Below are 17,880 nucleotides of genomic sequence, written 5' to 3' on the forward strand. Positions count from 1 at the left end.
AAGCTTTTGTCAAACGATTCTTGTGTAGATATCATTTCAAATTTTTTGGTTGGTGTTTTCAGAACTCTGTGAATTAATAGGACTGGATTTTTCATGAGTACGGCCGCACAGTATGAGGGAAAACATGACATTGCAATATTATTCTGACATTTTTCAAAGGTAGTTAACCTAGATCCTCTCCACTGCTTGCTTACTTTTCCAGTTTTCCAGAGTTTGAATGCATGTCAGCTGTAATGTTTCGGACTACCAAATATTACATCTATGCAATCCTTTGCAGTTTTGATATTGCACTTATTAATATTGCGATGATTGCAATTCAGTATTGGATTTAAAACTCGCTGCACCACGCCTGGATTGCAATATTTTTAGCAGTAATTAATTTGTGTTTTGTGGTGTTCACGAATGGGTCAGCTCCAATTTCCATAATTTTTTGTGACTGGTGATAGACCGATGTCTATCATATCCACCAAACTTATCTACCTTTACAAATGTCTGAACATCAGCCACTGTCTACTTTTTCTCTGAGGGCTGACAGACAGACTCGCCCATATGTATAAACTTTTCATTTATCTTGAGAAAAATATAAATTAACAAACTGCATGTAGTTGTTTTGGTGGTTTTGTTTAGTGTTTTTCAGTAAAATAAGGTTGGAACATTGAAAGTGTATTGATCTGTGTGATCTTATAGCACCTAACAGGGTCAGTTATAAAAACATTTGGCATCTGTCAAAATTGGAATCAGCAGGTTGGGCTTTTTAAAGATCTGTGATCGGCCAGAAAACTGCAATTGGTGCACCTATAGTTCTTTCACTTGCTGGCTAAACTCATAATTTAGCCAGTAAGTGAAAGAACTTGCTGCCTTTTTTGTTTTTAGGGAACTTTAACTTCAAGTTAAACTGGATTTGCGGTTCTTAACCTCGCTAGGGTAAAAATGCCCTCTAACGCCACATTGGTTGTCCAGTCAAAAATAACCACCTAACCTAATTTTCTCAAATCACTTTTAAAACGTTCCTGGTTGCAGTACGTCATTCTCTTACACCAATACAACTGCCAGACCTTATCTGTTGGAGGTAATGGAAATGATTTGACGTAAATCTTCTGAGTTTGTAGCTGTAATGGCGCTCTGGGTAAACATAATAATGCTTGCATAAGGAGACGACTTTATGGGCTCGTTTAGATGCTGTAAATGTCTTTCAACCCCCCGGGTTTTAAAGTCATTACTTTGTGGCTCACAGCAATACAAACTGATCACTGGCACAATGAATGAATATGTTCTTTAATACACATATGGCTGTAACTATTGAATATTTTATTAGTATTTAATCATTTTCATTCAGTTAATTATTATTTTAATTATTATAGTCTTGTTTCGACCCATAACCAGGCCTTCATATTTTGATGTGAATGTGACAAAGATCAATTAAGTATTTTGTTTTATTTCTATGTATTGTGTGTTTTTTAATCCAAAGCCAAAATGCACATTCAGAGCCACCTTGTTGTTTCATCTGCTTTTTCCATCATCACCGTTCCCCGTTTGATATTTTTCTCCCTCTGTACCTTTTTGTTTATGCACATGCAGTGCCACTTGTCCTATGCTCCCACTGTAAACATCGATTTTATTTGCTCGAAAAGCCATTTGAATCAGGAATACGTCTGCCTTCTGTTTGTGCAGTCTTGTTGTGCTAATCAAATTCAGTTTTGCTGCAGAGTATATTAACTCATTGTTTGATGTAGCTCCTTAAGTGTGGCATGTTTGGTCTAGTTCTTCAGTTTTTTTCCCCCTTCCTTGATCACACATAATCTTAAGTGGCAGAGTGCAGCGCCACGCGAATAGCGGCACTGGTGAAACATGTCTGCCATCAAGTTGAACCATCCTATGAAAGATTTATCTCCAAAGCTGTAATGTTGTGTTGTTGCTTTAGTTATTTGAAAGCGTAGTCTTGGCTCTACATATGTAGCCATGACCTACATTCTATAAGCGTCACTTTTTCATGTATGTCACAATAAGCAATAAATCAATTAATCGCATAATAAATTAAAATGAGATCAAAAATCTCCACGTGGACAACAATCATTAGAGATGCTCGCATCAGCATTTTGAGGAGCGTCGCCAACATTTGACACCCTGTATGAAGTAGTTAGTTTGCACTTCCTGCCACTTTTGCCTGTTTCGGCTGTTTTGATTTATTTTGGATCTTTTAGGTATTTTCCAGTTTCGGTGCTAAATGTTCTTTAGAAATTAAAGAAAGTATTATTATCTTAGTTGAAAATTGTCTCAAGATGGCAATACAATCGTTTATCGCATTGGTTTCTGGGACAATTTGTCATCCAGTTGTTATTGTGACAGGAGTATCTGTAAACAAAAACCGTCGGCTGTCAATATTTTCCCCGTTACATATAATGGAAAAGTTATCTGATCTTTTTTGTGTGCGCCGCAGCAACAGCTGGAGGAGGAAGCCGCTAAGCCCCACGAACCCGAGAGGCCCATCTCACCGCCACCCAGTGAGGCCAAGCACCGCAGCCTGGTGCAGATCATCTACGATGAGAACCGAGTAAGTGGAAGATAAACACTCAAACAGGCGTGCTTAATCTGCTGCCTTACCCCTTTGACCCATATTCCTTGGTATTTCAATATGGCCACACTCGATCACATTCGCAGAGTATTCATTATGTTGAAACAGCGGAGAGGTGGGGCCATGATATTGTTTTTCACGGCTGCGGCGTGACAGTTCGCACAGTAAATACTGTCTGTACATTCTGCCTCCCCAGAAAAGCAGCAGTCTGTCATACTTTTTAAAATATTCTTCTGTGAGATCTTAAAAAAAAAAGAAAAGCAAAACAAAACTCAAAGCTTGTCGAAATGTATTCATGTCATACCTAACCCCTCTTACTTGTTACTGCCGTGCAAGGTAGGAATGTTGCCTGAAAGAATATGCTACTAAAGGTCAACATGGCAAACCTAATGAATCAGATGTGTTGACTCCAAGAGGCGCACACACAGTAGAAGGTGACTCACGTTTGCACTGACACAACCCTTGATCTTTGCTCTAAAATATTTCGGATTAATCAGCCTCCTTATGGAGCAGTGCTTCGTAAAAGCTAGCAGGAAATGTTCACCGCAGGAAGTTGAGGTGTGTGCAGAAGATGAACCACGGAGCATTGCAGTGATTCTCAGTGCTCTCAGTCCCCCTTGTGGATAAAAGCTGAAGTTTCATTTTTGTAGGAACTGAGAGTTCAAAAATTAAACTCTGTAGAGCCTCTTGTGTTTTTTTTTTTTTTTTTAAATATCCAGCATATATTTTAAGCTGGGTAATTATGTACATCTAGCCTGGGCAGCAGTGCAGTGTGCAGAAAATTCACTCAAAATGGACAATTATAGTTCAGCCCAAACTTTGGCATTCTCTGTGTGTAATAAAACATACTTTGCATTGCTGTGTGTCTCAGAGAAACGGCGGATAACCGCTGAAAGGCCTCAGAAACCCTTTAGGAAGATGCACAGCGTGCGACTTTGATTGTTTCCATGGTCAGCTAAAACGCAGCCCTTCCTTGGAACAGGAGAACACGGCAGATGGCGCAAGTTAGAAAGTGACTCGAGCGTGCAGTCTAACCTCTGTAACACTTCCCTCTGACTTACATGATGCACTCTGGCCTGCTGCCATCCAGCCTCATTGTGGCAGTCAAACCAGGCTCGAGCTGCTTCTATTCTAAGTCACACGCTTCTGCTTTACTCATCGCTTCTGCATTTCTGGTATTTACAACTGCACTCGCGCCGCTGTTTAATTGTCGCGATTCGATATGCTAAATTTGAGTCGTCTTCAAGGGAGGACTGCATATTGTGTTGTAAATAGAAATGGTTGCCCGTGGTGTTTACACACGTGGCTGGAATTACTTCAGCCTCAGCTCTCCCCGTCTCCACACTGTCATCTGTCCCTTTGGGGCTCACAGTCACAGGCTCTTTCAGCCCCATCATCAGACCCCCAAGGACCGGCTCAGTTCATGTTCATCCTCCCTGCATTTGGAACACAGACATCTCAGACATGGGGATGAGAAAAGACATGGACCTCCTGTGACTGCATTGCGTTTATGTCTTTTCGATGTAAAACTAGCTTTGCAGGTTTTTTTGTGTTTTTTTTCCCCCTGCATTTATCCCTTTTTCTTGTTTTTGTTCCCAGGATTCCCTTTGGTGGGGGTGTAGGATTATAATCACTCAGGGAAGCCGCAGAATCAATCCCAGAAATCTGGTTTCACGTTTGTTGGAGTCGGATCATGTGACCTGCAGAAAATGTTCCGTTGGCTCCTAGCTTTACGAGCAGCGATAATGCGAGCGCCGCTGTGGTGAATCTGTGTGCCACCACCGGGGGGCATGATTGAAATGCTAAATTCAGCCTCTTCACTTCTGTCTGCTTACAAACATGAATGATGTTAACAAAGCACCAGCACTTTAATTAATTACACTCTTACTGAAAACCAGAATGTTTTGCCTCACATTTCCCCTCTCCACTTTAGTTCCATAGATATTGTTTGTTTTTTCTTGTTTTTTTCTCCCCTTCTTCTGAAGCTACTTCAGTATCTCACAGCTTTGTTTTCAAATTAGCTGAAAGTATCACAGTTCGGAAATGAAGAGAAATCCCACACCCCCCTCCCTCCACTCTTGGAGGATGAAAGTCTCCTTTTAATAATTGCTGCTCATTAAGTGCTGCTGCTGTGAGCGTGCTCTCTGAGGCAATACTCTGCAGCCTGTTACACCTACTCACTGATGATGAGGAAGCAACATTTGCATTTAATTGATATGTACAACATGTGCATTGTGTAAGGCTGTGGTTCTTTTCTTTCCTTGTTCTGTGGATGCACAAGGCTTTTATTCAAAAAGCTTCGCCTCACTTTTGACCCAGTTGTAAGTTTGTGTTCACTCATGATGTGGAGTTGATATAGTCATGATTTTATCACCATTTCCCTGCAGTGAAGCATGTCTGTTAAAAACACATAGCTGAGGATGTAGGCCAGGGGTGTTCACTGTGCGGCTCGTGGACCATTTGTGGCTCTTGGAATGATTTTCTGTGGCCCTTGATCACAATCCAAGAAACTTAAAAACACATTCCAGTGTCAAATTTGTTGTGAGGTCTTTAAGATAAGATGCTGCTAAATTAATATCTTTAAAATGGAAATGCTAAGATGCACACAGGGTGTTTTCCTTTTATTAGCACAGTTACGGTATTGACTTAGAATTTTATTGTGATATTTTGCGATACTATTGTGATAACAATAAAAATTCTGATTTAAAAAAAATACTGCTTCTATTTTAGATAACATTCCAATTTAAAATAGGCTTCTCCGGGACTCCACTTACTTAACAAGGAAGATTTATAAGACTAAACTGCACACAGTATTTTCGAACTTACTGATATTTTTTGAGGCTGTCATGAAGCAGTGAAAAGATTGTTTAAAATAACATTTCCAATAATACAGTTTTTTTATTTAATATCATTGATTCAAATTTATCAAGACAACGATAAATCAAAATTCCTCTAAGAAGTTTTTCACAATAAATGATAAACGATACGATAAATGCGCACCGATTTCTGCTGCCGATTCTAGACATCAAGCAATGGCAGTAATGCAGAAATGTCTTGTTGCGGAAAATTTTAGCATCAATATTAGCATTTTCATACAAAAGTTTACAACATAGTCATTTAAAACTATGAAGGTTTTTGTCCCTGCTACATGAAAGCAAGGTTATAGTTTGTTCTCTGAACATGATGGTTGTCTAACTTTTAGAGTTCAACTTGTTTTCAGTCTGCTGAGGATATTTAAGCAGCATTAGGTTAAATATCCTAACCTAATATAAAGAAATAAAAGCTGTCACTGAAAAGTGGCCTGGCCCGCTCTGTCACTGTCATCAGCTGTAAAATGTCACTACATGCACCAAGGGCATCTGTACATGGCAAATGAAGGAGAAGAGTACAGTGAGAATATTGTTTTGGAGTTTGGAAAGATGTATACACATTTGTCTGGTGGAGCTAAATGTTTATGTAAGGATGAGCAGAGAAGACCCGTTTTAGATTGACTTTTTCCTTAATGGTCAAACATCTCTGTTCTCCAGCTCTGAAGTGCCCCCCTCCACTCCTCCAGCTCCACTCTTTTTTTCCACCCTCTTTCTCTCCCACTTTTTTAGTCTACTCCCACTTGCTTTCATGCCTGCCTGCTCTTTCTCTCTAACCTTTCTCTGTTCAGGGTAGGTGAGTAATCTTTCTCTTTTTTTCTTGCTGGAGAAGATAGAGAGAAAGAGAGAGCAATAGAGAGAGAGAGAGAGAGCTGAGGCAAGGAGCTGTGGCCCAGCTTGAGTTAAAAGCTCTAATAATAGGCAGCGGGTCCAGCTCTCCATCTACCCATGCATCCAGCCCCGTTCACCCCTTATAGCAAGCGGTGTTTTTTTGCCTTGGTGATCTAGTGAGCGTGTTCCCCGCGTTGCCGTGGTGATGGCAGCTGGCTAATGTGCTACTTCGGTTTGTCTTTTCTCATCAGAAAAAAGCAGAAGAGGCTCATAGGATACTGGAGGGGCTGGGACCCAGAGTGGAACTGGTGAGTAGCGACTTTTACTTTGCGTAGACTTTTCTTCTCGTCTTTGTGTGCTCTTCTGTCCTTAAATTTTGAAACATAGAGCAGCGAATCGGCTCCTGCAGAGCTCAGCTCTGCCTCAGGGGGCGTTCATTCTATGAAACTTCAGCTTAAAAATGGATCTAATTATTTGACCTCTTTTCATTAGTTCCAAGGTTTTGCATTACTTCTCTAACTGATGACATGTTTAATTATTTTTTAAAAATTACTGTGGAAACTAATTTAGGTCTTTTTGCCATTTTGTAACCTTTTTAATTGGTTTATTTATTTTTTGTCCTGTTGTTGCAGCCTTTGTACAATCAACCATCTGATACCAAACAATACCATGAGAACATCAAGATGTAAGTCTTACTCCACATATGTCATATTTACAGTATTTAATTTTTGGTTCATTTAAAAAGAATTGCATCCTCAACAGTAAACTACTGTATATATTGAAGACATCTGAAATTAGCCGACTAGCTGTGTTGTAGTGCAACTATGGCAAGTAATGATTTCAAGAACACTAACAATTTTAGCATACTCTTCATATATTTTGAAGGGTTTTTTTTAGAAGAGATATTAGGGAAAGTGCTGTGGTTGGTGTTTTCCCTTCACTTGTTGCATGTTGTTGATCAGATATAGGCAGTAGAGCGCCACCTAACCCTCTTATGAAGGTAATACTGTTTGAAGATGATAGTTTAGGAGCTGCTGGCAGCATGTTTGTTAAGCAGCTGACTACGGACTGGCTACCTGAGCAGATAGCTTGACTGACTAGCTTCTATCCGTTTGTTTGTCATTGTTACATTTTACAGAACAGAACAGCAAAACAACGTGGTATTTTGTTAAATTTTTGCTAAATGTAGCAATATTTTTAGGAACACTTGTATATACAGTACAGACCAAAAGTTTGGACACACAGTTGTGTCCAAACTTTGGTCTGTACTGTATATTTAAAAAAAAAAAACTGAATTAAGAACAACTTACTGTACAGTAAGGACTTGTTGGAAATTTACGAGTGTAGTTATAAAAACTGTAGACTCTGTGCAGCTGAGTAGGGTAATTTAAAGAAACATTACAAAATGTGCATGTGTATTTGTGCTTAAACTATTGGAAGAAGTGAAAATACTACAAACAGAAATGTGCAAATATCTGCAGAAATTTTATTTTAAATGAGAAAAACTGCAAATGACAGCAGGGATGTAAATACATATCTGCTGTAATGCATGGAATGCATAAAGATTCCTGGATTTATATCTGATATCAACCCAGATATAAAAATTTTAATTGATATCTGAAAGTTAATGTTGCTGTTTTGGCCAATGTTTATGAATATTATAAATATTTTATTGCCCTTTGACTCGGTTTTAAGAAAAACAACTTCGCTGCTGACATTGATTCTCTGCTTCTGCTTAAAAACCCCACAATCTTGTGCTGCATCACTATCACTTTCATATGCTCAAACAAATCCCACATGACCAAACCCCAGCCCCTCCCAAAATACATACACAAATGGCAATAAGATGGAAGTAGATATCTGTTATTAATATTAGCCCAGTTTTAGAAATCACATTAATATCAATATGTCAAAAATTACTAACATTGATTGATGCTAGTGATTTTATTATTGGGGTGTCATGCATCCCTAATAATTTAAAATCCACAATAAGTTAACAATAGTGCTTTTTAAAGTTTGTTTTTGTTGTTTTTAACAACTCTTGATGCCTGTTTGGTTGCCTCGGTGCCTGCTGTGCATCTTGTCGCCCTGTGTCACTGTGTCCTTGGGTAAGACATTGGCCAATTTCAGATGTTCACTTCAAGGACAGAGAAAAGCTTTCCCATGAAGACGCTCACTCGGCATTGCTGAAAAATTATTCTTTGTTGCTTAGTTACTCTGTCTCTGACATTTGGAGCCCATCATGTAGGACTTGCCCATGTTGTACTATAAAACTTGTGGCAATAATCATATTTCAGCTGCATGTTTAATGTCCAATCATGCCTGTGTGTCCCACTCCGCCCTTTAGTGTCAAGTGTGCAACATCTTGTTCACTCAGACAACACAGCTGTGATGTAATTAGGTCTGTAGGGCTATATAACTGGGCTTTATAATAAAAACTGGGTGGGCTATTGAACTCTTGTCTCCTGGTGCCTTTTACGTGTTCTACAAAAATGTTGGATGTTCATATTTAGAGTTTTACACAATTACATGTTGATTTAGTATGAGGAAGGATTTATTGAAACAAATGTACTCTGTGGTCTACCCTTGTTTTAGCCGGGGTTTAAAGTATGATCATGTGATGCGAAGAAGGGCTCGCTCTCATGTTTTGATGACCTTTAAAATGTAACTTAAGGCTGCAGAAACTTTCCCTGTTTTGACCACAGTGCTTATTTTGTTGGCTTGTGATTATGATTACCACTTAGAGCTGCAGCTTAAATAACGAGGCACATTTTTCAGTCATTTATTTACAGTTATGGGCCAGACTAACACTTATTTAATTTACTCTTGGATGTTAAATTAAGTAAAACAAATAAATTTGTCATACCATGGCCAGCATCTGCATGTGTTTACCGCTGACTCTCTGAGATTGGGATAGATTTCAGAAAACAACATGGAGGTGATCTCTGGAAAAGAGATGAGCAGCAGCAGGGAACGGACCACATGAGACTGTTTAACATGACGACATGTGACTGAGGGAGGAAACAGCTGGACTGTTTAAGAAATATCAAAATTAGGGACAACCGTCATATTCTGATGTCCAGATAATCAACTACAGCATGTCAGAATAACTCGAGCAGTTCCTGTGTTTGTGGCCATGATTACTAATATAAAGCATCAGTCAGGATTAGGTATAGGCGTGACTTGGGCTGTAACTAATGATTATTTTAGTCATTGATTGCTCTGTCAGATTTCTACCTAGTCGACTGTTTAAAGTCATCTTAGGCCTGTTGCAATAAGCAGTAAATCAATTAATTGCATGATAAATTAAAACAAGCTCAATTATTTCAATTTGCATGATTTACCGTTCTACCCTCTTTCTACCAAAAACTGAATGACAAAACTCTTCATTCTGATGCTTTGATCTCAATTTTTTTTTTTGGAGGGCAATTTTATTGACAGACTTCATCATTCACTTGTTGCTTGTGTTGTTTTGTTTATATCGGATATTTAAAAGGTCTTCCAGTTCCAGTGTTAAATGTTCATAAGAGTGTAAAATTTATTGATCTTTGAAAATATGCTCTTGCATTATTATGCCATTACATTATGGCATATTTCTATTCCTTAGAAATAGTCTCAAACAACAATATTATCATTTATCGCAATAACTTCTGGGACAGTTTATTATCCAGCAAAATGTGTGACAGGCCTATCTTACTCTGAAGTGACTTAGCCTACGTTCTCACAGTAGGTAAATGTGAGCCAAATTCACTTTTTTTTGCCCAAATCAGAATTTTTCATGGCACTCTGAACGACCTAATTTTGATCTATTCACCCATAAAAAATCGAATCTGTGCCATTTCCATATGTGGTACTAATTCGGATGCGTATCTGACCTGCAGTCTGAACGATCATGTCGCGTTTTGATTGTCATTATTGTGAGACATGCATCATAATTCTTCACCAGAAGAAGTCACACACTGTAAATCCAGATGTAAACAATAGCTGAAAACAAAAATTATGAACTTATGAAGGAAGTCTGCCAGTGAAGCACATCACGTCACAACCCCACAACTCTTGGCTCTGACGACACATCCAAACACACTTTTCTACAGAAGTTGCAGTTATTGCTCCACAAAAGGACATTGCTATTAGTTTTGCTGTCTTTTTATTAGCTTCCCTGGCCTTATGACCTTGTGACCATGCGGTTGGCTCCCATTGCTGAATAAACTTTAAAATTGTTCCATAAATGGATCCATCCATTGCTACTTCTGTAAACAGTACGCTGCTGTGTGGCGTCTATTGCTGTGGAGTTTAATTAGTGGAATCAATGACAACAAAAAAGGATTTCAGCCAAAAATCGGAATTGAGCATCAACACCTGCTGTGAACGAAGCCTTGGAGTTCTCCTAATCTCTATTCTTACATGAGACTGCAGACATGGATGTTCTTTTTTGTGTTACAGAATCATAAATTCTAAAAAAAAACAACATAAAAAAAAATAATTTGATGAACGATGTCGTATTTAATTTTCATCGGGTGACCAAAAAATTTTATTTTAAAAGCAGGATGCTTTTTTTTCAGCAGTGTCAGTGACTGAAAGTTTCATCCATGTAAAGTTTTTTTAAAGAAGATTTTAACTCATGGAGACACATCTGAAGGTTGTCATGGGGTTTTTCTTCCACCACTGACAGTGTAGCTCAGGCACAGTGGCGTACCACAAGACAATCCTGAACTATTAACCGCTCGCTGCCGTCTTCACTCCTTTTGATCCCCGCGCCGTTTGATCAGTATTATTGCCTCAAAGCAATTAACTGAAAACCGCTTTCACTCCGTCTTTGTGCGCACGTTATTAAATCCCAGTGTGTCAGTTTGACCGAGCACAATTAGCTTCTTTGTTTTGTTAACCGGTTTGATAAGTTTGGCATTGATCCCCGCCGGCAGCGATGGCCACCGATATCTCTGTGGATCTCTGCGAGCACAATCCCCTCCTCCTGGTTCGCATCCCGCACACACACAAGCACGTTCACACACACACACACACACACACACACACACCCACGCACGCACACCCCCCCACACACACCCAGTCAGCTGATGAAAAGTAGGCCGACATCCCTGCGTAACTGCACACACCGAGGACAAAACTTTGAAGTTCAGGCCATTTTTTTGCCCAGCTAGCAAGCCCGAGCAAAATCAACTGCAAAACATCTGTCGCAAGTCTGCATATAATGAATCTTTCGACTTTCGTGTTTTTTAAAGTATTATGCCAAATTACGGCGTTCTCCAATATCTTAGAAAGCACCCGGGCTTAGAGCGGGACAAAGGGAACCTTTTTGCAGGGTTACGGGGCTACTAATCTCGTCTTTTGCCATCTGGTGTGCAGAGGACAATACCATCTCTGTCTTTTGAGAAGATCTACTTTATCAGGGTTGGATTAAATTTTTTTTTTTCTTGGTGTGTGTGTGTGTTTGTGCGCTTCACCAGATAGGTTCTCACTTGTTATACACAACATGGGTATATCACCTCTATGCAGCTGGATTTACAGTCATTTTTCTTGCTGCAAAGTCATGGCTCAGCATATGTAATTATTTCTAGAAATCATGGTTTTTTTTTTTAGACGAGGCAAGTCTTTGCATGTTTGCTCCCCTTCATAAAAGCCATATTATGTTGAGATTACCTCACGCACCAATGGATGGCACCTTTTTTTTGTTGTTGTTGTTTTGTTAGTCGTGTGTCCTTGCCTCGGTCCAGCGGGAACCAGCAGCTCAGCCGAAGTGTCTAACATAGACTAAGATTACATTAATCAGTGGAGAGCATGACCTTACAAGTGACAGATTAAGTGTCAGGAATAAAACTCTTGTCTTGCAGCGAAGAAAGAGACAAACCGAGCAGCTGCCTAAGGAGATTACTGGCCTTGACCTTTATTTGAAGCTACTAGTCAGGCCGTTCCAAACACAGACAAGTTTTATAAGTTTGGCTCCCCTCGCTGTCCCTTCCACCCAGAAGCGAGATTGAGTTTATCAAGCGGCTGCACTCAAGGATCGGCGTTGTTTCTGTTTATGTGAAAGTGTAATGTAAAATTGTTTTTTTTTATTTACCATTCACGCTGTAAAGAATTGAGGTTGAAAAGTGCAAACACACTGCCTCATCGCAGTCAAAGTGTTTCACCCTATATCTGGAAGCAGCAATGAAATCTAATTTTTTTTTTATTGGGGTTTTGTATGAGCTAGATAAAGTTAAAGTTCTGCGTAACTGAGTAGTGGAACAAAAATCACTGAGATTTTTTACTAAAACAAAACATACTGCCTGCTTTTTTGTTTTATTTGGGGATATTGTAGTTAAGCTTGTCGCAATAAATCTATTAATATCATGATAAATTGAAGCTCGCTAATTTCCACACCTTTCAGATTTTATTTGCAAAACCTTGAAAATCATCTATCATCTACCAACAAATCTAATTGTGTTGGTTTGTCACATGAAATCTCTTAATAAAATCAATTGGGAAAACGTTCAATAGACACGGAGACACTGTATATTGTATACCAAATACTTGAAAAGATGTGATGAATGTAAAGTCCAACCGTTGACATGTAGACTCTTTATGTTTCAGTGTCATGTGGTTTATTCCTAACTTTCCTCTTTTATCCATGCAGAAACCACGCCATGAGGAAGAAGCTCATCTTGTATTTCAAAAGGAGAAACCACGCTCGTAAGCAGTGGGTAAGTAGAAAACTCCGTTTGTGACTCAGCTGGGACTCAGCCAATGACAGGTGACTGGTGTGAAACCGGGCCAGCTGCTCCTCGAAGTGAGTGGCCATTTTAGACCTGCCGAAGAGTGGGGAAAAAAAAGATAAAACTCTCTGTTCAGGTCCCTGGGAAAGCAGAAAACAAATAGAAAAAGATTTCTCTATGTCTTTTGAATTAATTTTCAGCCAAACACGACAGAGAACTTTTTGAAACGTTGCTGTTTTTTGATTGGCGGTGTCTGTAAATGAAATCCTAAAAGCATGGCTGTAAAAATTAAGGATTTTTGTGAATCAGCTGTCAAATGTCCACAAGATTGATGCTTTTACTCTCTTTTAAACGTGTTTGATGCAAGACAGAATGGAAGTCTGAGCCACGGGTTAGTGTCTCCTCTCATGTTGTGGGGGAGGCAGCTGTATGTGCAGAGATATCGCCGTGTAGTTTATGGACCCTCTGAGGGTCATGTCTCCACCAGGGTTAATAGGTTGTCTGTGATGGAGGCAGAAAAACTGCACCGTCTGTCTGCCAGACCTCTGCTCCAAATCCCGACTCTACATAAAACATTTTAGGGCTGCAAACTAATGATTATTTCAGTGATCAATTATCCTGTTGCTTATTCTGACGATTAGTCGGATAAAAACATTTGGCACATTCTACAGATTTTTCATTTAACCACTTGAGCCTTTTTTACACCTTTTTTAATACATTAAGTGGTGCAAATAGGCAAATAATTCAGTTACTTAAAAAATAAAATTAAAGAGCATTCCATTAGTGTACTATTGATCTTTTGTCACAAAGAATGTATCTACAGCTAAAGAAATACTGTTTACTAAGCTGTTTTTTATTTGTTTTTATTTTTTTTACTGAAAATTGGATAGTAAAAGGTCCTTAGGAGTGTTTTTTAACAGAATTTAAATTGACTTTAGCTGAAACTATGCCACTCAAGGATTTTTTAATAGACCGTATTTCCAGAGTTTTTGTCTTAAATTAAACATTTTTTGTATCGTTTTAGCTTAATTACTGCTCCCAGTACGTTCTTTAACAAAATGGCCTTTTAAAAAAAATCTGGATACTTCGGTTAATGATTAATCAGTAACCAGATTAGTTGACGATTATTTCAATAAACAATTAATCACAATTAAATTAAATTTATTCATCACGATTAGATAAATGAATTTGATTAATCGTTTGAGGCCTAGAACATTCAGCGTGTCACCCTGCTTCCTCTGAGTTATTTTCTCGATCCAATCTTGCAGGAGCAGAAGTTCTGCCAGCGGTATGACCAGCTAATGGAGGCCTGGGAGAAGAAAGTGGAGCGCATTGAAAACAACCCGCGGCGCAGGGCCAAGGAGAGCAAGGTGCGGGAGTACTACGAAAAGCAGTTCCCAGAGATCCGCAAGCAGAGAGAGATGCAGGAACGAATGCAGAGGTGGGATTTCACTAAAGACGCGTAGCAGAGCGCGATCGCCTCCGGTGCTCTGTTATGGCCGCCGTTTTGAAGAATCACCAACAGGAGTTCTGTATTTGTGTGTCTGCAGCCGTGTTGGGCAGCGAGGAGGTGGCCTCACCTCAGCCGCAGCCCGCAGTGAACATGAAGTCTCCGAAATCATTGATGGAATATCAGAGCATGAGGTAAGCTCTTTCTGTTAAAATTGGTTTGACCCCCACCTGAAATTGCCCTTCGGCAACTGTTGGGTTTCAAATGCGACTTCTCACTTTGCCTAATCCATAGGCAGTTGAAGTTTTGGATTCTTTACACTCAGCTACAAACTTTTAACTTATTTTTGAAGTTTTCAGACATCCTGTTTTTAATTTTCTTTCTTTTTTTTTAACAATTCATGGAGGCCACAGATTGTGTAGCTTTAAACCATTTATACATTTCCTCACCCAGAACAATCAGTTTCTCTCTAGTCTCCATGTTGTGCTTCAAAGTTCTTGTTGTTGGTAGAGTTCTCCTTGAAATGTGATCTAAACCTCAAGTTTGTTAAACTGACAGAGGAACCGGGCAAGAAATTGATTTTATTGATTAATCAAATTTTTTGTTTTTGAAAATTTAATTTTAGGAAAATCTGGATATTTTGGGATTCCATAGTTCATGCTATCAGGATTCAAGGCCCGCCATCTTGTCAAACAAGCCTGTTTGACAGCTTCTATTTATCTGGAAGAGTGAAAATATTTTATGTCATTTGTAATATCTTTTTCAGCAGTGAAGCAGATTTTTTTTACTGAAATATAAAATTTAATTTGGTGTGTAAAAAATCTGGGATTTTATTTTTAAGCCAAATTGCCCAACCCCAACTGGCAGCAACTTGAGTTAAAACACTATTTATTTAATTATTGTAATATAGTTTGAACCACTTTGTTGCTAAGAGTCTAAATAGAACCACGGTTTTGCAAGAATTATTTTGTAAAAGAGTAATTTTGTAAAAATAATTGATAAAACAAATCAAGGGATGAGAATATTTCTCATTTTTACTGCAGGAAGATTAAATTAGCAAGGCAGAACTCTTCCTTAGGAAACAGCCTTGTAAACAAATAGTTCTTACTAATGCAGCAGGAAGCAATGATGGAGATTTCTGATGGCAGGCTGCCAAACATTTCCAGCATTTTGACATAACTCATTTCAGTTTAAACTCACTCACGCTGACTCATTGTTTCACAATGCTTACACAAATGAAGTCATTTAACTTTTAGGTAAATATTAATGAATTAAATGTAAGAAACATAGACTTGCTCTCAATTTTGTGAGACAAAAGCGAGGCTTTCTTTACAATGTACTAATAATGGCTTGTTTAAGATTCAATAATCAATCGGTCATTAGAAAAAAAACTTTGTCGGCATTGCAGCAATTAAATCTTCCTTATATTCTTATCACTGACCGGCTTTTTTCTTTGTACCCACTTGGGTTTTTGATGGCTTTATCTTTGTTTTTGAGCTCCACGTGTTTAAGGTTGGAAGGTCTCATTGCCATCACCCTAATCATTCGTTCCCTCTAAGAGCTCTAAAGAATTGCAATTAATCAAAAGAATTTAAGAGTTTATTTACAGCTAACTGTTCTTTTGTAAAAAATATGATTTGAGAAAATCTGACTGGGGAAACTGTGGAGTTTTCAAAAGGAAAGAGTTTTTGCAACCACAACACAACATTAATGGCAATAAATCAAACATTTCTTGAGGTTTCAAGTTGATTTACATTCGTTTTCTAACATTTGGGATGGAATTGTAAAGCTGAATGTCTTCCCATTTTAACACCACCATATCTTCACTCTCATTTACCATCTAAGATCCAGCCTCATGTTAAAGATTTTTTATTGCTTAAATTTATCAAACTGCTTACACTGTAGTGTAGCATCATTTCATTGTCCTTTTCGAGCCCCGATATTGATCACAGTGCATTTCGCAACCTGCTTAGTCAGCAGTAGAGCTGACTGGTGATAATGGGAACTTAGTGGTTATTTTTATTTTATTTTATTAACTCTACAGTATATAATGGTGTTTAACTGAAAATATCAAAAAAATTTTTTAGAAACTTTGATTTTTCTACTTGACACTAGAAAACACAACTGTGCAAATAAATATGTGAACATTCTTACTTTCTGCATTTATTAAGCTCAGGTTTGAAGAAAAATACATCTAAAAAAGCTTATTTTAAAGAAAAAAAGCATCTCCACTCCTATAGTGATGACTAAATTATAAACAGAAAATAAATCAATGGCTTATCTTCTATTAATTCATTAGTTTTAAAAAGGGCCATGTCAACCAGAAGTGATTTCTCTTTTAGCAGCAGTCTGTTTACTCCTGGATTTTTCTCTCTCTCTTTGCTTTTTTTTTCCTGTCTATGTGGCACGTGCAGAACACGGAGAAGCAAATGCGGCAGCTGGCCGTCATCCCCCCTATGCTGTTCGACGCCGAGCAGCAACGCATCAAGTTCATCAACATGAACGGACTGATGGACGACCCCATGAAGGTTTACAAGGACCGGCAGGTCATGAACATGTGGAGCGAGCAGGAGAGGGACACTTTCCGAGAGAAGTGAGAAATTTTTTTTTCTTTTTTCCCCCCCAATTACTGTAATTGTTGCCGGTAAAATGAGTCGACTTTAGCTCCATACACAAAGTTCTTGGCAGGTCTTACGCCACAAGTTTTAACGTGCCTTACTCCCTATAAAATTTGCGTAACCGATAACGGGTCAGTGAGGGGTTTTTTTGTTTTGTTTTTGCTAAGGAAGTGAATCTTCCCCTTTCGTGAGAACTGAGAGCAGGCTTGGAGCTACCAAATCAAATCAAAAACACACAGTAAAACTGGTGACTTTTAAGTTACCCACATACAAAGAGCTCTAGTTTCCTCTTTGGGTCACACTCACCAAAACCAAACACTTGCTGCCTTCACCAGTAACTGTCATCTGGGATGTTTCTTTCCACATCTAAGATGATTTAAATGAACCGTTATATTTCTCTTTTACAGGCCATGTTTTTTTTTTTTTATGTTGTGATTTTTGTAGCCTTACTCTGGAAGCTCAGACGATTTAAATCTGATCAGCCTTGTTCTCCTCTTAAAGGTTCATCCAGCATCCTAAAAACTTTGGCCTGATTGCTTCTTTTCTAGAGAGAAAGGTATGAAATGCTTTTTTTTTTTCTTTTTGCTATTTTTGGAGTGATTTTGTGTTCAGAGGAAGTGAAAACCTTTACATTTGCATTTCAGACGGTGGCAGAGTGTGTGCTCTTTTACTACCTGACCAAAAAGAATGAAAACTACAAGAATATAGTGCGGAGGAACCGACGCCGAGGGAGATCTCTGGTACTGTCACCTCTTAAAATCACCTTTTCATTCAACTGGGAAGCATTATGTTAATATTGTATACAGGTTTCCTGAGGCTGAAAATTAAG

The 17,880-nt window shown here is 38.6% G+C and overlaps 1 protein-coding gene across 3 annotated transcripts in view; it reads left to right on the forward strand.

The window, feature by feature from the left end:
* Window positions 1-17,880, forward strand: part of ncor2 (nuclear receptor corepressor 2) — a 109,639-nt gene that overhangs the window by 45,044 nt on the left and 46,715 nt on the right. For all 3 annotated transcript variants that reach the window (XM_032577653.1, XM_032577652.1, XM_032577654.1), the window contains exons 6-14: window positions 2,438-2,551; window positions 6,522-6,578; window positions 6,903-6,955; window positions 12,905-12,971; window positions 14,252-14,424; window positions 14,534-14,627; window positions 16,848-17,026; window positions 17,553-17,607; window positions 17,696-17,791. In XM_032577653.1, coding sequence (XP_032433544.1) covers window positions 2,438-2,551; window positions 6,522-6,578; window positions 6,903-6,955; window positions 12,905-12,971; window positions 14,252-14,424; window positions 14,534-14,627; window positions 16,848-17,026; window positions 17,553-17,607; window positions 17,696-17,791 — 888 coding nt within the window. The remainder of the gene's footprint in view (window positions 1-2,437; window positions 2,552-6,521; window positions 6,579-6,902; window positions 6,956-12,904; window positions 12,972-14,251; window positions 14,425-14,533; window positions 14,628-16,847; window positions 17,027-17,552; window positions 17,608-17,695; window positions 17,792-17,880) is intronic.

The sequence above is a fragment of the Xiphophorus hellerii genome, chromosome 12 (assembly GCF_003331165.1).
Source record: "Xiphophorus hellerii strain 12219 chromosome 12, Xiphophorus_hellerii-4.1, whole genome shotgun sequence".
Taxonomy (NCBI): domain Eukaryota; kingdom Metazoa; phylum Chordata; class Actinopteri; order Cyprinodontiformes; family Poeciliidae; genus Xiphophorus; species Xiphophorus hellerii.